Here is a 21,021-nt window from a genome sequence, read left to right on the forward strand (position 1 = left end):
GATCTGCTAAGAGGTGGTCTGGAAAATATTTGTTAAAAAAATATAATTACAAAAATTAAAACCTTCTTTAGAAACTCCTACTTGTATTTATGCGGCTGGAGGTGTGGGTACATATGGCTACCAGGTGTAATTTGCTCAATGATCTTTAGCCCCAGCTAAACCGGCTCAGCAGACAAAAAGATGCCATCTACAAAAACTTAAAGGTCATTACACGGCAGTATATGGAAAATAGCATGTCTCATCATAAAACTAATTCATGACTGTTTAGCCAAACAGAGCCATGAAATCGCTTATGCCATGCCGAGCTGAGAAACTGAGTGCAGATGTGGTTGTGTTCCCGTCTCTTCATCACCACTGACGCTGGTTCATTGGACGGCATCGCACTCCCGCTTCCCAGTTGAACATTTCCATTTCCTGCCCATCTGAGACAAAGATGGCGGCGGCGCCGTGTAGCTATGCCCGCGCGCCATCTTGCTGTGCCATTAAGATTCCAGCAAGCTGTGCCAGCGGCAAACCTGCTGTCCTTTAGACTCTTTCATCTGAGTCCAGTGGGTGAGCTCCTCCTCTCCAGAGCTGTTGAGGCCCAGCGAAATCCAACCAATCATCTCCTTGCGCTTCATGCTGCGCTTGTTGTAGACGGATAGGATGAGCGTGACGTCCGAGAGCTGGAAAAGAGCTACCTGGAAGACAAACGTCTCTTTGTAGGTTGGGTTGGGCTGACCTCGACAGATGGAGGTCTTACACTTGGACATCTCATGGCCCATGGAGTTAAGTAAGGTCAGCTTAACATATGTATCTAGAGAGGAAGCAGGTGGAGGAGAGAGTTACAAGGGAAATGATACATCTTTATATATATTTTTTAAACCGTGAGATTCTACAATAGCTTTGTAGTAGTAAAAAAAAGGAAAGAAAATAATTCAGGCACCAGACTTAAATAATAGACCCTTTGTGCAAAATCCTTATGTTTCTTCACCTTTCCTCTTAGTAATCAGCCATGACGACCTGCTGCAGCTGTTTCCTCTGCAGCAAAGAATGACACATTTTCTCCACAAAGCATTCACTTCTGTAATAATGTCACAGCGGATGATATATAAGAGCATGACCACATAGGATGCGTTTTTTCTCCTGATCAAACACAAAGCACAGCTGTGAGCGCAGGGAGCGTTACTTCAGTCTTGTTGCTATGCGACTACTGATGTCTAATCTGAAATGGGGGATAATGCTGAAGATGAAAACTGACTGGAGAAAGTTAGTCATACGTTTGCTTGTGTTTGAAAGGATTAGGAGCTCCTTCTGAAACGAACCATGTAGCCAAAATTAATTAATTCTGGTTACGTGGTTCATCACAAATTACCATGAAGAGCTGCTATTATTTGACATAATGACTTATGCTAAAACTTTAGAGCCCGAGGCAGTCCCAAGACATGCTTTGTCCAAAATGTGACTCACATATTGTGCAGGATATACAGGTCTGCTGACACTAAATGAGAATCTGGGTGAGAGGTGTCAGAAACATAAGGGAAATACAAGACATTCGAAAAAGCCTTGAATAAAATCTATGGAGGAACTGCGTAACAGAAAAGAACCGGGAAAAATAAGAAGGTTAAGTTGTTGCACTGAGTGTTTTTCATGATTTATGAATTGAACGCCACTGCTCAGTTCATGGAAACTCCATTTGTTTCATGCATGTCTAAAAATGTGATTACTGCTTCCATTTAAAAACATTTCTTGCCAGCATTAAAGTGTTAATATGACCAATACCTGTATCATGTTCAGAGGGAAATAAAGAAAAATATAGATTTTATTTAGATTTTTTGGGTGTCATGCATTTGCCCTTATGACTTTGGCAATAGACACTTACTGTAACCCAGATTCACACTGGATTTATTTTTCTTTCACTATGCAAAGAGGTCTTCTTCAGTTTTCCCGTTAAGGTCTATTTCTCTCAAGCAGACTCTTTTCTGTGTATGGGCACACGCGTTTTTCTTTCATCATGCCAGAAACTTGTTCAGAAAAGCTTGAACTGACGTTGTTGTTAATTATATATCTGTAGAAAATCATTTTTTAAAATGTGTTTAGTATTGTTTTTCCATAAATTCCCAACTCCAGTGTGTCCAGGGCAGACCCAGAATGGTGAAACACTTCACTGGGAGGTATTCTATTCAAATGCCAGAAGTACCTCAGCTGGGTCTCTCAGTCTGTAGGAGTTGTGGTTCCACTTTGAGCTCCTTCTGAATGGCTGAGCTACTCCCCTGGCGAGCCCAAACACTCATGGGAGGAACTTCATTTCACCGCTTTTTTCTGCAAACGTATTCTTTCGGGCACTGCTCACAGTGTTTGGCTGTGAAGGTAGGAGGGACTGGTACAACTCCAAACTCAAAAAAAGTTGTGTCACTGTGTAAAATGCAAATACATTCAGAATTTGCTTTTCTCATAATCCCATATTTCATCCACAATAAAACAGAGAAAAACAGGTCATATATTTAAATTAAAACATTTTACTTTTTGACTCATTTTGAATTGTTTTGGCAGCAACATGTCTCGAAAACGTTTGGAAAAGTAAGTGATATTACAAAGAAACAGCTGGAAGATCATTTTGCAAATAAGTTCATTCGCAACAGTCAGTAGCATAAAAAGAGCATCTTAGAGAAGCAGAGTTTCTCAGAGGTAAATACAGGCAGAGGTTCACCAGACTGTCTGCAAACTGTGGAAGAATTTCAGAATACGCAAAATTCAAAACTGTCAACATGTTATAATCTATAGTACCAAATATCAAATGAAAGAATTTGGAGAAACCTTTGTGTGCGAGGGACACGACCAAAAATCAGTATTGGATGCCCTTGAAAAAGGCATGATTGCTTAATGGAAATCAGTGCATGGGCTTAGGAACACTTCCACAAATCACTGTCTGTGAACACAGTTCACTGTGCCATCCACAAATGCAGGTTAAGGCTCTGGACGCTGCAGCATTCTGACTACAGGGAAGAAGGAACATCCAGATTGTTATCAGCGCTGTTCAAAAGCCTGCATGCTTGATGCTATGGGGTGTATTAGTCCCTACGGACTTGGCTGCCTACAAATCTGATCGCATCTTTTTAAAGAGAGTTCTGCATCCATAACAACAGATCGGACGCGGATGGGACAACCTTCCTCTCCCAGAAGCCCAGCAACTGGTGTCATGGGTTCCCACATGTTTACAGACTGGTGTTAAAATAACACAGTAGTAAACTTGATCTTGTCCCAACTTTTTTAGTGCGTGTTGCTGCCATCAAGTATAAACTGTGCCAATATTTTCCTTAAAATAGTGAATTCTCTCTAAGTTTTGTTGTGAATAAAATAAGAGTTTATGAGACTTGCAAATTATTGCACTTTATTTTACACAGCTTCATTGAAATTTAGCTTGTAAATTGGCTGCTTCACCTTCACACTCGGCTCACTCTTCACCAGAGTGGCACATCGTCTGCATTGATGCATCAATCCTGCTAGCCTCCTGTTCCACTCCTTCCCAGCTCCTTATCAAGACCCAGAGGCAATTGAACGCGTCCACTTGAGGCGCAACTTGTTATCAAGACCCCGACGTACTTGAACTCCTCCAAGTGGGGCAGCAATTCATTTCCAACCTGGAGTGGGCAGTCCACCCTTGTCTGGCTGAGAACTGTGGCCTTAAATTTGCAGGCGCCAGTTCTCATTGCTCAAGGAAGCTTGCACAACCAAATGATCTGCAAAAAACCCTACTGCCCTCTGCCGCTGCACTAGAAACTCTTTAAATAATCTAATTTTTAATAATCTGATGAATAAAAATGATAATTTCATTTGTTAGTATTTATTTTAATAGTTGCGTTATGCAACTAATGCAAGCATGTTGCCAGGTTTTCATGCATATAGGGGCTTTTAATGTGAAACAGAACAGAAAAAGCACTTGCTACTAGTACGACTGCTGGTGCATAATTCTAATATGTTATTATGAAGCTTTCAGATGAGATATGAAAAAACATATTTAGCTCAAGACCCTAGCAATCAAAGACAGAACATAATATATCGAGTCGGGATTAAAGTATCTAAGAATTCTGAGCTTAGAAGCACGACTTGTACCGCTGATACTCGCAGTTTGCGACATTTTCCACCTTTTATTACCCCGCTGATCACATTCCAAAAAACAAAATCCCGATAAAGCTCATTCATTTAGCCCAGAAGAGGAAAAAGCAAAAAGGAAAAACACTGCCATTATCAAGTGATTTCAGCATTCACGCTTTCCTTATTCACTCCTCATTTCAATGCAGAAATCATGGCACAAACTGAAGCCATAAATCCAGCGGAAAGTAAGCGAGGCAAGACTGGCAATCACAATGGATCTTTGAGAGTGTTTTGCCCCTCGTCTACAGCCATACTCTGTAATAATGCTGTGTATTATGTTCCAGTCTAAGAGGGGTATAAGGAATGAATTGCTGAGGGTTTCATGCTGTCGAGTGCCAGCTGCCTTCCAACGCCTAGCTCACCGCCTTCAATCACACATTCAGTTGCTCTCTTTGACATAAAAGCAGAGTGAAAAAAATAGCCTTGATTTCTTTTTTGACTGGTGCTGAATGGGCTCTGTAGAGCTGTGGATGTCTTAAGTGGTCAGTAGCGGTGATGCATGGCTCTTTGGCATTGTTGCTGAATGAGAGGGGCTGCGGCTGATGATTAACTTGACTCGTCGGCTCGGTACTGTTTTGAAATGGCAGAAAAGAAGCTTTGAAATTGCTCCGCATCTTTCACCGTGCTCTTTCCACTTTGTAAGGACGCACAAAGTCAATCAAGGCCTTCGTGAGGATTTTGCACAAAGGTTTTTTTCAGTGTTGCCAGATGCGACTATTTTCCAAGTACAATTTGAAGACTATAAAGTATGTGGATATGCTATTCAAGAATGTACAAACAATATCAAAATCTGACAGCTAGTTATTAGTTAGAGACATTCACGAATACATGGAACATGGCAATTAATGGGAGGACAGTACAGTGTGGCTTTTAGATGAATATTTATGCAACTCTATTACAGAAGTCCTGTTTATGTTTCATATGCTGGAAGCAAAGCCGAAAAATGTAAAATGTGCAAAGCGTACTGTTCGAATTAGGCCAGCACTCAATGACAACATCTCCTTCTTGCTGGCTATCAGACACCAAGAAAACTAGACTGACATAGCATGAAAAAGGCTGAGTGAAAACACGAAGGACTTCCAGGCAACACAAGAAACGGGCAAAGGAGGCAGGAGGGGGTATCTCAGATGCATGCGTGATGTGATACGCATTCAGAAATACAGCAAGAAGACTTACAGTACAACAGCCGAGCATCTTCATGGATGAGAGTTAAAATGCAATAAGAGTCCTATGGTCCAAAGTTTACATGAATTTAAAGAAAGTCATATTTCAGGTTTTATGGGAAAAGCTTATCTTATCAAAACTGCTTCCAAGTGAGAATTTAGTTACATTTTTTCAACTTATTTGGGATGGGTGCAAAGAGCTTGGGCTCCCAATATTGCATAAACAGTTGCTGTTATATGTAATTTACATTTTTATAGCAACAATTGTTTCATAATGTAAAACCTATAAATTACAGAGAGACAAAGTTAATCACAATTATCATGTGATCCAGTAAGAGTAAGCACTTGGCAACGGTGGGAGCGAAGAACTCCCTTTTATGAGGAAGACATGAGGAAAACCAAGCTCAGGAAGCGGCAGCCATCTGATGCAACCGACTGGGGGATGAGGCGACATTGAGTCAATCCAACATACTACAGCATCAAATTAGATATATATTAATGATAGAAGCCAGTTAAATTAGTGTGTCTCCAATCAACAGTCATCCCATTTACTTACATCTATTTGCATCCATGAAGATGTATTTAAAAAAAAAAAAAAAAGGATGTGAAATTAACACTGATGACACTTTACAGGGAAGAACAGAAACTCACCTCTGATAATATAAACCTGTCCACCTATCAAGTGTTTTAGACAACAGAACAGTCCATCTGACAACAAGGGTTGGACAGCAGTAAGAAAAACAGCGGACCAAGATGTCAAAAAGGTAGTAGGGTGAGAGAGTTTCAGGTGCAGACATAACAGAAGATGCAAGGAAAGAGAAACAGGGTCAGAAGGCCAACAACAACAACATTTGCACAAAGTTCAACAAGAGGCAGTTTTTGTTTGAACTTGCTGCTCAGATCCCTGGAAGCTGACTGAGGAGGCTGACCGGGAAATGAGGGAAACCAGAGGAAAACTGAAAAGCAGGTGGTGGCCGAGATAGAGTACACTATCTCTGATTCGGAGAAGTTATACGCTGTGCATAGTCCCTCTCTGACTGAACGTAAGGAAGCGCATAGTATGTAAAATATATAGACTATGACTACAGATGTTTACAGGAGATACAAACTCCTATGCACAGGCTCAACTTGTCCTCTTCCGCTCTAGCATTTGAAACATTAAAAGTGTTTTCCTGCTCTTTCTCGAACTGGACAACAAAACGTTTTAGGGTACTTACTGGGTGGTTTGTTAGCAGCCAGGTTTTTGAAGTGGATGCCTTTGATGACTTCCACAGAGAGACGTCCTGTTGTGGCGTTGTAAACCAGGCCCACGAGGATCTCCGGTGTGGAAGCCTGACTGACTGACTGGAATGACGAGGCGCTTTCACTGCATGTCATATCTGAGAGGCTGACCTGGGATTCGCCACCCTGAAAGAGTTGGCAAACATTCAGAACATTCTTAATATCAGTTTTTAATTGTTAAGGATTTTCCAAAACACAAATGAATTACAATTCAAACAGCAGTTCACTACACCCTCCCTTTACTGCTCTGTCCCAGCAGGACGTCAAACTCCTTACTTGGTCATTGTACTGAATTTTTCGCATTCATCGATCACGTCAAGTAATCACTCTCAGACAGACGGGTGAGGTACGCAAATAACTGCCATCTACTTTATAAACACAGACAGATTGCTAGCATGTTTCAATCAATCTCAGTCTGTCTGTGCCAATGAGCGCAACTCATCTGTAATCCAACACAGTTGTATTCTGGTTATATTCCTGAATAAAGGCAAAGCTGCCGAATACCTTAATGCCTATTTGATTTTGCAAATCACCGTCATGCAGTTACAATGTATCCAGTTTTCCGGTTTCAAATCTACGAGGTTCTGGCTTTGACTTCTTTTAATACACTACATACATGATGTATTTACTATCACAGAGTGTTGGTTTAGGCAAAATAGTGTCGTATAGTACACGCTAAATAATGCTAGCCACTATAACTTGGATATAAAATATGGTGGTAGCCAGAGTGGGATTAATGATCTGTTACTGAAATCACACTCAGTGGATACCGGCTTAACCAGGATAATCCTACTTTTGAACACTAATAATAGTAACATTTACAAAATAAACTTTGCATTTGATTCATTATTACCTCAAACTGTTGACTGAGCTCTTAAAGTCATCAGAGAGTGAGGATGCTGGACTAGGCCAGAAGCTGGCCATGGAGAAGAACCGTGAGGAAAATAAATCAGATTCAGGGAAGATTTTAATATGATATCTCCAAACAGATAGCTAACCCGCTAAAAAAGGAGCCTGTATTAGGCTGGGCAAGCTAACATTTGAAGGTTACGTAATGCACATCTTTTCTTTATACTTAAGGACTTGTGTTTTTGGATAGGCTAAAAATACTCTTTACATTTTTAGTTATCTTATGTTCAGTGAATTAAGCACTGAATGTTGCTGTATTGGGTTAATTCAGCACCTGGATATCTACATAAATAAAAAATATTGTTACTAAAGGGAAAGAAAACTAATATCTGACAGATTCAATGCAGGATAAATAGGTGCCTTTTAAGGCTGCCTTTCTTCTTTGTAGCCTTTGAAATAAAGTGAGCGAAAGGAAAAAAATAAGTAAACTGATTATTGTTTATTCCCTAAGATGAAATGGAGGCAGTGTCGCACTACCATCTACTCCTGAGAAGCATTAAAAGCCAACAAGCAAACAAAACAGGCAGTTCAGTAAGAATGATCTGCAAAATGTGATCTCACTCTGAAAATGTTATCCAGTTGGATGAAAGATCAATCAACAAAGAGAAGTAATTAGTGAGGTGATGAGTGGCAGCTTGAAAGCCAACACCTGCTTTGATCATCTTACCGGGAGTGCACAGCATGGGTCTAATGTGACCGGCACCGACATTTTGCCCTGAAGGTTGAGCTTGGTGAGGTAGAACACCTTTTCCCCGAGCACCTTCTCCTTCTTCATTCGTCGCATGCTGTAAAGGCGAAATCTGATAGCATAATTGCTGATCATCTCTGACTCCACATGGCTGAAGCGGAAGGTCTCCGTGAAGATGGGGCACGGGCCTCTCTGGATCCCCGTCTTCGCCCTCTGTTTCTTGGTGGGCAGAAGCACCAGATGAACCTGCCAGGAGATGTTACCGGTGCGCTTGTAGCTGGGAAGGTCGGTTACTGCCATGATGGTTACAGACAGCTGCTGCTCCTCTGAGTTGTAGTCAAACACGATGTCGAGGGTCCCGTATTTTGCAACAGGATCTGGTTCATAACCTTTCGGTAGCTGGGCTGCTGATCCACGGGCTGACATATCCTACGGAAACCAATGAAATGTTCAGTGTTCAAAATAACACCTCAATCTAAAGTATCACTCTGATATTGCATGACTGGTATTTACCTCTGGGCTGAGGACAGCTGTACTGTCACTGGGCACGTCCTCCTCATAGCCCTTGTTGAGGTAACTCTCAGTCTCGGGGCCGTCGCTGCCCTCACTGGGACACTTGCCAAAAGAGAGGTGGGGGCTACCGCTGGTGTGGGACAGATCACACTTGGCATCACCCAGATCTGACAGCGTGCAGGACATCCTCGGAGAGCCATTCTCATCCTGATAGGGCGGTGGCTGAAGCTCATCCAGTGGCGGCGTCCGTCTCATCCTCTGGATGCAGTTGACTGGTTGGGAGGATATAAATAGATAAAATAACAAAATACAGACACATCATAACACATCGTTTAATAGGAACCATTAAAGAAAGTAATTTGGTTGCACACATTTACAGCTTCATCAGTGCTTCACTGTAGCAGCAGGTGGTGATATTCTGTATTCTCATCATCATCAACAAACATCATAGCATCAAAAGACCAAAACGGTCTTAATGCCTTCCAACATACCCAGCTTGTCAATCCAATTAAAAGCACTACATCCATAAAACAGGGTAAACACATATCTATTCTTTTTTTCTTTTTTAAGCAAAAACGTAACAGACGGGGGTTGAATGGTTTTCAAACTGGAGGAAAATCGTGCATTTCTTAAAGACTATTTTCAGCCTCTGATTTGGCGAATGTGAGCATTACAGCAGAGTAAATAAATAAATGGAGCTCTGTGGCACCGAAAACAAAGAACACTGTGCAAAGCTACAGAAACACAGGCAATTATTTTCAATTTTGAAGGTTTTGATCTTATTATTTATTTGTAAACAATGAGAGAAATGTAAAACTTTAACAGAGTTTAAGTAACTTCAAGGACCTAAAGTATTTAAATTTTTACAACAGGTTGGGTATGTAGCCCATTTAGTACATATGGTAGTGGAACACCAACTACAGCATGTATTCAAAATCAATCCTACAGACTTAAAAAAGACACAGATCTTGGCATTGCACGATGGATTATGTTTGCAAAGTTTCATCTGAAGAAACCACAAGACCTCTCGAGAAATGCCCTTCGGACAGATGAGAGGTGATTGGCCACACTGTACAGCATCACATTTGGAGAAAATTAAACACCAACTGTCAGCACCAAGGTGGAGGCGTGATGATTTGGGCTTGTCTTGCAGCCATGGGAGCTGGGCAATTTGCAGTCACTGAGTTGACCATGAAACAAAGTATTCTAGAGTCAAATGTGAGGCCGTCTGTCTGACAGCTAAAGCTTGGCCCAAACTGGGTCATTCGACAGCACGAGGACCCCAGGATCCCAGGCACAGCAGCAAATCACCTTGATGTGTTTCTTTTTAAGAATGGCTGAAAAAGAAAGAAATCAAGGTGTTGCAATGGCCCAGTCACAGTCCAGACCTCAGCTCAATTAAAATGCTGTGGAAGGAAAGCAAACGACAATGAACTGAAGAAGAGTGGGTTAAACTTTCTCCACAGTGTTGTGAGAGAAAACAACGACTTCAGTTAAAGGTGGGACAACAAACTACTGAGTCACGTGGTGTACTTAGATTTACACGTGACATCTTTGTACATCTTATTAAAGATTAACAGATAATAAATTAATTGTAACAATACCAGGTGAGTCTTAATGTTTAATCTTCAATTCTAACTCTATCAGTATTATTTCGATCTGTAAATTTGTCATTATTATGATTTTGTTTAAAAATTTTCAGACTTCTTTTTCAGCCTCACAAACAGATCTGATGCAGCTGCCCTCGTGAGTATAATAGCTCTGCGAGAGGAATCTTTTGAATGCACAGTCTAAATAAAACATCAGATACACACCATTAAAAGGACTGAACTGAATACTTCTTAATCTGCCACACATTTTATGCCTCTCACCTTTCTAAATGATTCAGTTGCCTGGAAGGCAAAGAGTGAGGCTGTGCTGAACATTTCTGTGGCACTTACAAAGAAGCCTGAATAGTGTTGTCAGCTGCATTATCAAACCTGACTCCTTTGTCCAATTTGGATTCACAATAACTGAGCAGCCAATGCTAATACTCCCAGAGGGACGCTGGTGAGGAATGAATGCTTTAAACCCAGCCTGTTGCAGAAAAAAATAAGGGGGCAGAGAGAGAGAGAAAAGAAAACAAAAGATGAAGAAGAACATAACTTGAAAAGAACGATCTCTTCTTTCCTCTAACTTTTGGAAAAAGCCAACACTGTCATGACGTAATCCACTCCAACACAATGTTCCAGCTTTCTCCCAAGTTCCTGAAACTTTCACTCTTAATAATGTCGGTGAGACACCAGCTCAAAGTGGCACATATCAGTGGCAGGATAGAGGCAAAGGAGTCTTAACTAAGTGTCATGGAGGGCTTGATAAAAGGAGCAAATCCATTTTGAGCAGCTTTTTCCCGCTGAGCCGGGGGCGGTTGATTTGATAGAAGCTGCCGTGTAAAAGCACTACTCTTTTCTCCAGCCCGCTAATTGGGACGGTTACCATTCTTCCCCTCGTCTCACCCACCCTTTCATCCCTTCTCTGCTGGCGTTCGCCTTGTTTTGCCTTCTTGTACCTCTTCAAGTGGGAAAACAGTTTGTGAATCTCGCCTGTGAGAAGCAGGTAAAAATATCTCAGATGAAAAAATGAGAGATGCTGCATTCGGTTGTCCTTTTCCCAACTGTAAGCAGGAGGAAACACACCTGACCTCCTGATACCTTTCTAAAAGTTTTAAAAGGAGTTAAGCAAAAATATCAGCGTCGGATAATGTAGAAGGCTAAGTGTAAAGAAAACAGAAGTGCCATCACCCCAATTCAAACAAAGCAGGTGAAAGAAGCAGATAGATTTACTATATTACCAATAAATACATAAAACTGATATTTATTCTCCCTGTGAGAAACCAGTTGTGTCAGTGTTAAAGCCACTTTCTGCATGGTGTAAATGCAAACAAGCTACTACTTTATCATTAGTTTTTTCCCAGAAACACACTGAGAAGAGCTGCACCACATTCCAGCACTGACCTCACCAACTTGAGACAATGCTTTCAGTTCCAGACGTGCCCCAGAAGTGACCGTCTGCTCCGTATCTCTTAAAATAGTGGATAATCTACTCATTCATTCATTTATTTATTTAACTGGAAGCTGTTTAAAGCTGCACAGGGCAGATGAGGAGACAGGAAGTCAGAGACATCAGGAACCGAATGGAAAATTCAGTCAATTTTCAAAATAAAAGACCTCATACAGACTAAAGTCTCTGATTCTAAAACACTCGATGGAAGGACAAAACAAGGACACCCAGTATGAGTGCATGACTCGAGTTACATTAACAGTTGCACACCCTATTGTAGACCTTTTGTTAGGTTTTGTATTGTTGATTGTCATTTATGCTTAGAAATATTTAACCATATATGCTTAGAGGTGTATAATCAATTGTGTAGTGATAGGATGTGTGATCTTTAGCAGGCTGCAAAGGCTTGGTGTGCATTGCGCACCTACATCCTGGGAACATGGGAAGAGGTCGTACCTTGTTTTATTGTTTTATGGTAGGATAAACGTGGCTATATCTGTTTTAGGCTAAGTGCCTTTTGTTTAGATGAACTGTTGGACTTCCAGACCAGCAGGTTTAGGGAAGTCATTTATGGGGTCACACTCTGACCCCCCCCCCCCCCACACACACACACACACACAGGCAAGGTACTCTTTGTTTGTATGTAGACGTCGTATGTTAATGAACCTATGCATATTCATGTAACCTCAATAAAAGAGCAGTGTTACGGGGGAGCGGACGAGAGCAACTGGGGTCAAGCGAAGGAACGGCGTTTGTCCGGTTCTCTCCCGTGCACGAGAAACATGAAGAACTTTGCCTACTTCGTGTCTTGCTTGCGGTGTAATTATATTGTCTTCAACGTTCCAGCGAATAGGTTCAAGCTACAAACCTATCACCTTTTTACCCCCAACTTTATAGATCCTTAAAAACATATAAAATATGCTTGAAGATGTGGCTCTGTGGAACAGTGGACTGAACCCAGCTGCAATGTATTCCAGTTCTTGTGTGAAAGCTATATTTGAAAAAAATAATTAATTTATTCATTAAAGAATCTGAAACACAGCCGGGATCTATTTTTCTGGCTTAGCATGGTGGTAGAAACTAAATCTTAATCCTGAAGACAATGTACAGGACTGGAACTACTTGCTGGAACTACATTTCACTCAAGAAATAATCCCTTAAAAATTGTGCAGAGTATAGACTATGACGACTGAATGCCCTCCTCCCAGTTTCAATCCCCATTTATTCTCTGTCTACAATATTCTTTGTAAAACATGTGCTCAGAGGTGTGGATACTAAAAATGGCTTCCTTTTGCTTCTGAGTTGCAGCATATGAATAAAGCTATCGTGATCTCACTTACACCTCACCGATTTTCATGTGAGAAAAGTGCTAAATGTGCAGGTTTGAGTGCGAGATGAACAAAATTTGGCTGAGAAACATTCTCTCACTTTTGTTAGTTAATGCTTCAGAAAATGTTTTTTTGCTCTTATTGAGCTGGTTGGGTAACCATTCAGAAGTAAACAAGGTCTTTAAAAATGTGGCCGACTTCCAACATGGCACCAGTCATCGCTGCACCCTCATTCACAAGTGAATTTTGTTCTATGTGAAAAACTAATTTGCTTCTTTCCAAGGTTTATGTTGGATTTTTAAAACCACTTTCATTCAAACTGAATCAAATCATGAACTCTGGATTGATTAATTGAGCTTTCTGGTCAGAGGTAGGCCAATCAGCTCTGAGTAAAGTGCATGAAATAAAGCCACAATCAATGAAACCTCATCCCCAACCTCCTGTAGCAGATGGCTGCTGTTTCTGAGCCTGGTTCTGCCGAAGGTTTCTTTCCTGTAAAAAGTGAGTTTTTCTTTCCCACTGTCACCAAGTCATCGGGGGTTGTTTGATCTTTGAGTTTTCTCTGTGTCATTAGAGTGTTTTACCTTACAAAATAAAGTGTGATTTGGTGATATATAATTAAAATTGAACTGAAACCATAGCAACAGGTAAATTAACAGAAATGTGAGTGTCTACCATATTTCTCTTAAAAGAAAATAATAACAAAAGAAAAAAAGAAGAGGTTTTTTTACATAACAGAACAGTTTACATTTAATCTTTAAATCTAATCATTATTATTTTTATAATAACTGGTTTTTTTTTCACTAATTATTATAATTATTGCCAAGAGCAAAGTACAGGTGACAAGACAAAATAAAAATATGGATACAGTGACAACACAGTTTATTTATGGACCTACTCATAATCATATACAGCAAATGATTTGGAGGGTCCATTGACCATAAGCTGAAATCCTACTATCCACATGAGTGAGAAAACCATCAAAAAGCACTGGTACATGCTGTGCAACACGGTTCTCAAAGTGGCCATTAGAGCAGGGGCTTACTTCAGAGAAGGGAAACCTTAGATCATTTTTCTGCTTTCTGCTTACTTCCTATTTTTGGAGTCTGAGTGAAGCCACCGGGGCACCCAAACTCTGATTCTGCAGCTCTGGCACAATCCTCCTCATGTTTTATACATATGTCCTGAGGATGAAGCTCTTCATACTCAGACAAACACAACAGCGGTAGCTGTGGGTGTGGAGAGGAAGCTTTTATGGCTGTTTGCTTGAAAAAATAATGAAATGCGTGTCCTTTAGCGCTCGTGGAAAATCATGGAAACGATTCACCTATTTATCTAATGAAACTTTCCATATTGCAGAGAAAGCCTGAACCGATGTCAGCCATGGCACGAGGCCGCTGCTTTGATATTGCTGGTCCACGATGGCTTGGTGGGAGAGAAAACCACAGCCATCAAAGCCTTACCACAGGGAGGAAAATAATGATCCTCCAGTACTTTCAACCGAAGTGCAGCCACGGACGGACAGAGTTTTTACCTCCTCTTTGGTTATAGTCGAGCAACTATAAGTAAGCTGATTATGATCTGATGAACCAAAAACTTTACAGAAGGCACACAAACAACTGCTTTTCCTTGAATTTGTTTTCTTGGCAGCCAAGAAATACATCATCTGCCAGTTATCTGGATAATCCTTGAAACCTTTAAGGGTATTAGAATCATGAGGAAAAAAATCAAAACAAGACCTTGCGTAGCTAACATGTTGTCATAAATAAACCGAGTAAATTTCAAATTATTGCTGGCAGGCTCTTGTGACTCAAATCCCTGCTTCTCTCTCACGCACAAAGAACACTCACTACGTGACGTTCCTGCAACAGGCAAGTAGTCAGTGATGGATTTGTGCAAGAAAACAAACATGACTTCAAACCAAAGTAAACAGCTCAGTCAATATATACTCACCAGCCACTTTATTAGGTACACATGTCGAACTGCTCGTTAATACAAATATTGGCCAATCACATGGCAGCTACTGTTTGCACTGATCCAGACATGGTCACAATGACATCATGAACTGAGCAAACTAAGCATCCGATTGTCTGTGTGTGTGTGTGTGTGTGTGTGTGTGTGTGGGGGGGGGGGGGGGGGGGGGGTGAATGTGACATTGTTATTGGTGCCACGTAGGCAGAAACAGCTGACTTACTGCTGATCCTACACAAGCACCTCTGACGTTCACAGGCGATGTTCCTGAGAAGTTCCTGATTATACCTCTGCATGAGGTATAATCAGAATCAAAACACTATCAATCCAGCAGGGAAATTGTTTTTATTATCGACACACAATTAAAAATTATAAATATGAAAGAAAATGTAAATGCTGCACCGGTCCGTTGTGGTGAAGAGAGAGCTGAGCGTAAAAGCAAAGCTCTCAGTTTACCGGTCAATCTACATTCCTACCCCCACCTATGGCCACGAGCTGTGGGTAGTGACCGAAAGAACGAGATCGCGAATACAAGCGGCGGAAATGAGCTTCCTCCGAAGGGTGGCTGGCCTCTCCCTTAGAGATAGGGTGAGAAATTCAGCTATCCGGGAGGGGCTCAGAGTAGAGCCGCTGCTCCTCCACATCGAAAGGAGCCAGTTGAGGTGGTTCGGGCATCTGACAAGGATGCCTCCTGGGCGCCTCCTGGGTGAGGTGTTCCGGGCATGTCCCACCGGGAGGAGGCCTCAGGGCAGACCCAGGACACGCTGGAGAAATTATATCTCTCGGCTGGCCTGGGAACGGCTTGGTGTGACCCGGCCCCGGATAAAGCGGAAGAAGATGGATGGATGTAAACTTTCTCTACTAAAAAATAAGTAAAACAAAGACGCTAAAAGCTCCACACCCACAGCATGACTGACCTTGTGGGTAAGTTTATTGAGTCTGCTGGTACCTGCTGCCTCAGCACACCACAGTACAGATGATGGCACAGGCCACCACAGGCTCATACAACACTGTGAGCATCATCGGGGAGATATTAAACGACCTCAGTCGTCTCAGAAGTTGATAAGTTTTTGGAGAGCACTTCTGTGTTTTTAATGAAGTTTATTTTACTGTCATTGTGAACACCAAGACACCTGTAATCTTCCACTGTCTCCACCCAGACCCCATAAATGCAAACAGGAGCCAGCGGTGTTCTCATCCACATACAGTTTGCCCAAGTTAAGCTGCAGATGCTTTTGCCTGCATCACATAACAAAGTTACCCACCACAGCCTGATACAGCCCACTGTGGCTGAGTTATCAGAAAACTTTTGAAGGTGTCAGGCCTCAATGCAGGAGTTAAAGTCCATGGTGTAAAAGGGGAAGATGAGGGAGAGGGGACAGTGCCCCGCAGGGATCCCGTATCGCTTACTACACTTACTGTCCGACACACAGTGCTGCAGGCGCACATACTGTGGTCTGCCAGTCACTTAGCAAACTATCCAGGTCACTAGGGAGGCATCCACCTGCATCACTGTCAATTTATCACCAGTAGAGCTGGCCTGAAAGCACTGGAGAAGTTCAAAAAACATGATTCCCACAGTGCACGTCAGTTTGTCCAGGTGGGCGTAGACATGGCTGAGCAGGTAGAGAATGGCTGGGAGGCAAACTGGAGAGTGGCGGACATTGTCCTGACACTTTGGGCTCCTTAGAACCAACTGAGCATTGTTTGAGTCTACAGCCTCCCTGATTATTGTCACTCCTTTATGAGCACAATGTAATCATTTTCTGATAACAGGTCACGTCACAAAGCTGAAACCATCTCAAACTTGGCTTCTTGAACATGACAGTGAGTTCACTGTACTCTAATGGCCTCCACAGTCACCAGACCTCAATCAAATAGAGCAGCACTTGGATGTGGTGGAACAAGAGATCATGGATGTGAAGTCAACACATGTGCAGCAACTGTGTGATGCTATCGTGTCAATCTTAGAGGAATGTTTTCAGCGCATCTTTGAATTTGAACTATGAAGAGTTAAGGCGCAGTATTAGCAAGGTGTATGTGGCCAGTGAGTACATGTAGTGCATGTAGTGCAGTATTTTCAAAGTAAGCTTTAAAGCATCACAGCTGCAAAGGAAATACTGCACTGACATTTACATTTGAGGCACCAGAAACAAAATTCAGATTTCAATGATTACCTTTGGGACAATATTCTCTAGTTGGCTCCTTCGTGTCTCTAAATGAAGGCAGATTAAACATAAATTCATTCTAAAGTTTTGCTAGTAAGAGTTACCTGAAAATCCTGGAGTATAATATTACTGAATAGCACTCATTTCCCCATGTGGGATTATTTTCTATAGTGACCTAAAAATTCAAAGCATCATCTGAAGATAACAGAGACCATCTAGTGGATATCAGGAGACGCTCTGCTTTTCTTCAACAACAACCTTGTGCAGCCCGTTGCCTCTCTGCTAATGGAGTCAGAAGCACGCCATGTACTACTTCTCTCCCAGCTACACATTCAAACGCGGCTTTAAATAGACTGTGCCAGACACCCGGCACTTGAACCCACTGTCTTATATAACACAAAAACTGGTTCAGACGTGATTCACCAATCAAGGACCCTGGCATAGACTAGATTGTTTTTGTCTTTGAAAAATACTGTCAGACACAAGCATTCCTGTCTGGGTGTGACGAAAACAGGCAACAACAGCACTGCCGATATATTTCTGCAGGATGGAAAAACAGGTCAATCGGGGACTTTTAGATGAATTTGACATTCCTTGTAACAGTTTTCTTCTCTATGCAACAGATACATTTGCTTATTTGCTTTCCCTAAAGGGCTAGTTTCACATTTAGGGGCATAGTGTAGGATGGTTCTTACAGGGTTAGATGGCAGGCTGGATATAGAGGTGAAAGAAGCACCTCAGGAAGCCACGAGCTTAAAAAACATCCATTGTAAGTGTTGACATGCACAGTCTCTTCATTTTAGGCAGAGCCAGTCTTGTCATTTATGCCATGCAAAGCTATTTTTTAAGCATAAAGTTGGGTAAACATTTACTGAGGAGAAAGTCAAGAGTGGCTTTTTGTATAGCGTTAAATCAACACGATATGCTTCTTGGCCAATAACGTGTCAGATGAATAACAAACTAATCCAAGGAGGTCAGTGCCAGCGCTCTTCTGTGACTGAACCCACCTCGACAAGGGTGAAGAACAATTGCAGCGATGGCGAGTCGGGCAGAAGGGAAACATAGACGTGTTATAAAAAAAGAAGGAAGAGTGCGAGGCTGCGGCTGTGCACATTGTACAGACAGTTGACTGTTTCACAACCCTCCCACGGAGAGTGTGCTGAACGGCAGCCTCGCTTTGATCACCTCTCTAGATTAACTGACAGTGTGTGTAAGTGTGTGTGTTACACATATGGTGTTCTTGTGTTTGTTGGTACAGAGCTGCAGAGGACTGTGAGCATTTAACTAAAACTCCCTGAGGTGATATGAATTAAATATCTGAACTTCTCACTGTGTCAAATCTGTGGATACACGGAAAACATACAAGACGGTCAAATGTGGGAGGACCCACCATCATCAGCTGAGGCTTCACTGCTGTAGCCATCATAATCAGCAGTAAGCGGGCTGTACTTCTGCCGGCTCTCCCAGCTGAATCCTCCAGTGTGCTTGGCATTAGAGGACACCTTGGCTCCTCCTCTGAGGCCCTGGGAGCGGCTGACCGCTTCCTGATACTGACCCATCAGTTCATCCTCGCTGTCTGACGATGAAGCCTGCAAGTCAGCGTCGGAGTAGACCTTATCTGTTTGGGGATAGAGGACAATACAGTCAGTTCCACAATCATTTCCCTCCACACTGTCTTATATATCACAAAAACTGTTTCAGACATGATTCGACACACACAGTGTATATTAAATTAAAACAAAAACAATCGTGGTGTGATTGAACTGAAGACTTTTAGCATTAATTAGAGGTATTTTTAGGAATTTGCTGGCTTTATCTGAGGAAGTTTTATACACAGTCACACATTTTGAGGGGCTTAAAAGTAACTTGACTACTGACTGACTGTTTTATGGCCATGTGAGGCCCGTTACCTCGTTATAGAAATAAAAATTATGTTGATAAAAGATCTGGAACTACCTGTCTCCTGGAGCTCTCAATATGAGACCCAAAGAGATGTCCAATCAAGTGAGGGAGGCCGTTAATCATTCAATTGAAAAAACAAAACAAAAACAAAGAACCTTTAGAAGTGACCAAATCAACAAACTAGTACATTTTTTTTAAAAAATAAAAGGAAGCATTCACTGGAAGAGCTGAAAAAAACCCACAGAAGATGACAAAAGTGGATGATGACAGGCTCAAAAGGTTGAAGGACATCGTGAAGGATTTGAATGTAGCTGAATGAAGGTCGATGAAGTTCATAATTTGCAAAATGAACATTGCACTGTATTTAATAAGGCTTTAAACAAGAGATTAAGTCTATAAGCTCATCAGGTCGAGTGTTTGGTACATTTATTAGACCGCCTGTCATAAAAGCAAGAAAACACAAGTTATTTAAAAAGCTGTTTAAAATAAAAATGATATTTATCAGGTAAAAAACAAAGTGAATTCTTGTTTTAACACCCAAATCTGAGCGGACAACCACCAAAAGTAATTTTTCTGTTCAAGAAAGCAAATAAATGATGGAAAATCTGGCATCTTAATCAAAAACTAATAATGTGCATTACTTTGTTTTTCTGCTGTTTCTAAAAGAGTAAAATTGAAAATGTTTGGATAACAACAATACTTATATTTTAGCATGAAAGAATATGATTAAAGAGCTTGCACACACTGGTGGAGTAACCATTACAAAAACATAAAATTGATTTTGAGAATCACCAATACTGTTAATTTAGAACATCTGAGGATTAAACCTCACACTGGGTGATGGTCTAATAGGTTTTGTAAGCACTACATGTTTGCTGATCTGATGGGATGTCCTTCCATAGACAGCATTTTGAAACCAGAGGAGATGCCCCCTGCTGGCTATTAGATGGAATTCAGGTTTAAGACAATTTTACTTTGGCTTCACTTTAAGAAGCATCTTTTTATATATAAAAATAAACACTGTATGGGTGGAAACAACAGATAAAATCAATGAGGGAAAAAAATCATTGCACTGGTTCTGGCAGCTGTAGCTTATTGGATCATTCTGAACAGAAAGCTCGTGATCGCTCAGAAAAGCCTTTGATAAGTAACTGCAGTGAAAACAGAAGAGCCCTGTGATTAAAAAGGAACATCTGCACCCTCATCCTGCGATGTTACTCTCTCCTTTTGGTTTCTCCTCCACCAAATTACCTCCATCACACATCCAGCGTGATGTAGTGACTGAATTCAGAGAAATTTACAAGATGTTTAAAATTCTGCTTGTGTTTTCAGTCTGTGTGTCATTTACTCTGATGTCATATACTCTTATGGGTTTTCTTGTTTATCTTGCCAAGTGGTTCTACAACATTTCTACTGGAATTATCACTCAATGCGACTCTTTCTTCATCACATATTAAATTTAAATCTCTTCTAAATTCGATAGCATTTATGGACTAAAGCATCCTTTAAACGAGTCATAAATTTGTCAAATGCATAAACTCATTTAGTTCGGTTAACTGATGGTTAGCCAAATCTGCTCACCTGCTTTGGTTGTATCAATCCAGCAACAATCATGCAACTTTCAATTAATGCCTTTTGAGTCACAACAACAACATGCTTTCATCAATGCTTTTAAAAAAGAGCTTCCAAATGTATTTATTAGCTGTGCCGTGACAGACTGGCAGCCTGGCCAACGGCGGATGAGATATTCTCCAGGTGTTCTCCTACGCCCCATTCCTACGCGCCAAAATGAGATTTTTGTTGTTTTAAAAGCTGAACAGGTGACACGTTTTGAAACTACTACAAAGGTTGAAAAGAAACTGGATAGATTTGTAACAGGTGTGTTTTACAAAAGCTAATGGACGTGATCTGAACACAAAAGCACA

General features: G+C 41.3%; 1 protein-coding gene across 2 annotated transcripts in view; it reads right to left on the minus strand.

Annotated features, from left to right (window-relative positions):
- Nucleotides 1–482: 482 nt before the first annotated feature.
- The window catches only part of syt14a (synaptotagmin XIVa), a gene marked incomplete at its 3' end in the record, with an annotated part of 53,527 nt that continues 32,988 nt past the window's right edge, over nucleotides 483–21,021 (minus strand). The window contains exons 4-9 of one of the 2 annotated variants that reach the window (XM_082516157.1): nucleotides 18,585–18,812; nucleotides 8,689–8,960; nucleotides 8,155–8,604; nucleotides 6,515–6,704; nucleotides 5,949–6,005; nucleotides 483–796 (exon numbers count right to left, since the gene is read on the minus strand). In XM_082516157.1, coding sequence (XP_082372283.1) covers nucleotides 483–796; nucleotides 5,949–6,005; nucleotides 6,515–6,704; nucleotides 8,155–8,604; nucleotides 8,689–8,960; nucleotides 18,585–18,812 — 1,511 coding nt within the window. The remainder of the gene's footprint in view (nucleotides 797–5,948; nucleotides 6,006–6,514; nucleotides 6,705–8,154; nucleotides 8,605–8,688; nucleotides 8,961–18,584; nucleotides 18,813–21,021) is intronic. The other variant, XM_082516158.1, reaches the window with a different exon arrangement.

This window comes from Aulonocara stuartgranti (genome assembly GCF_965226115.1).
Source record: "Aulonocara stuartgranti genome assembly, chromosome: 19".
Lineage (NCBI taxonomy): Eukaryota > Metazoa > Chordata > Actinopteri > Cichliformes > Cichlidae > Aulonocara > Aulonocara stuartgranti.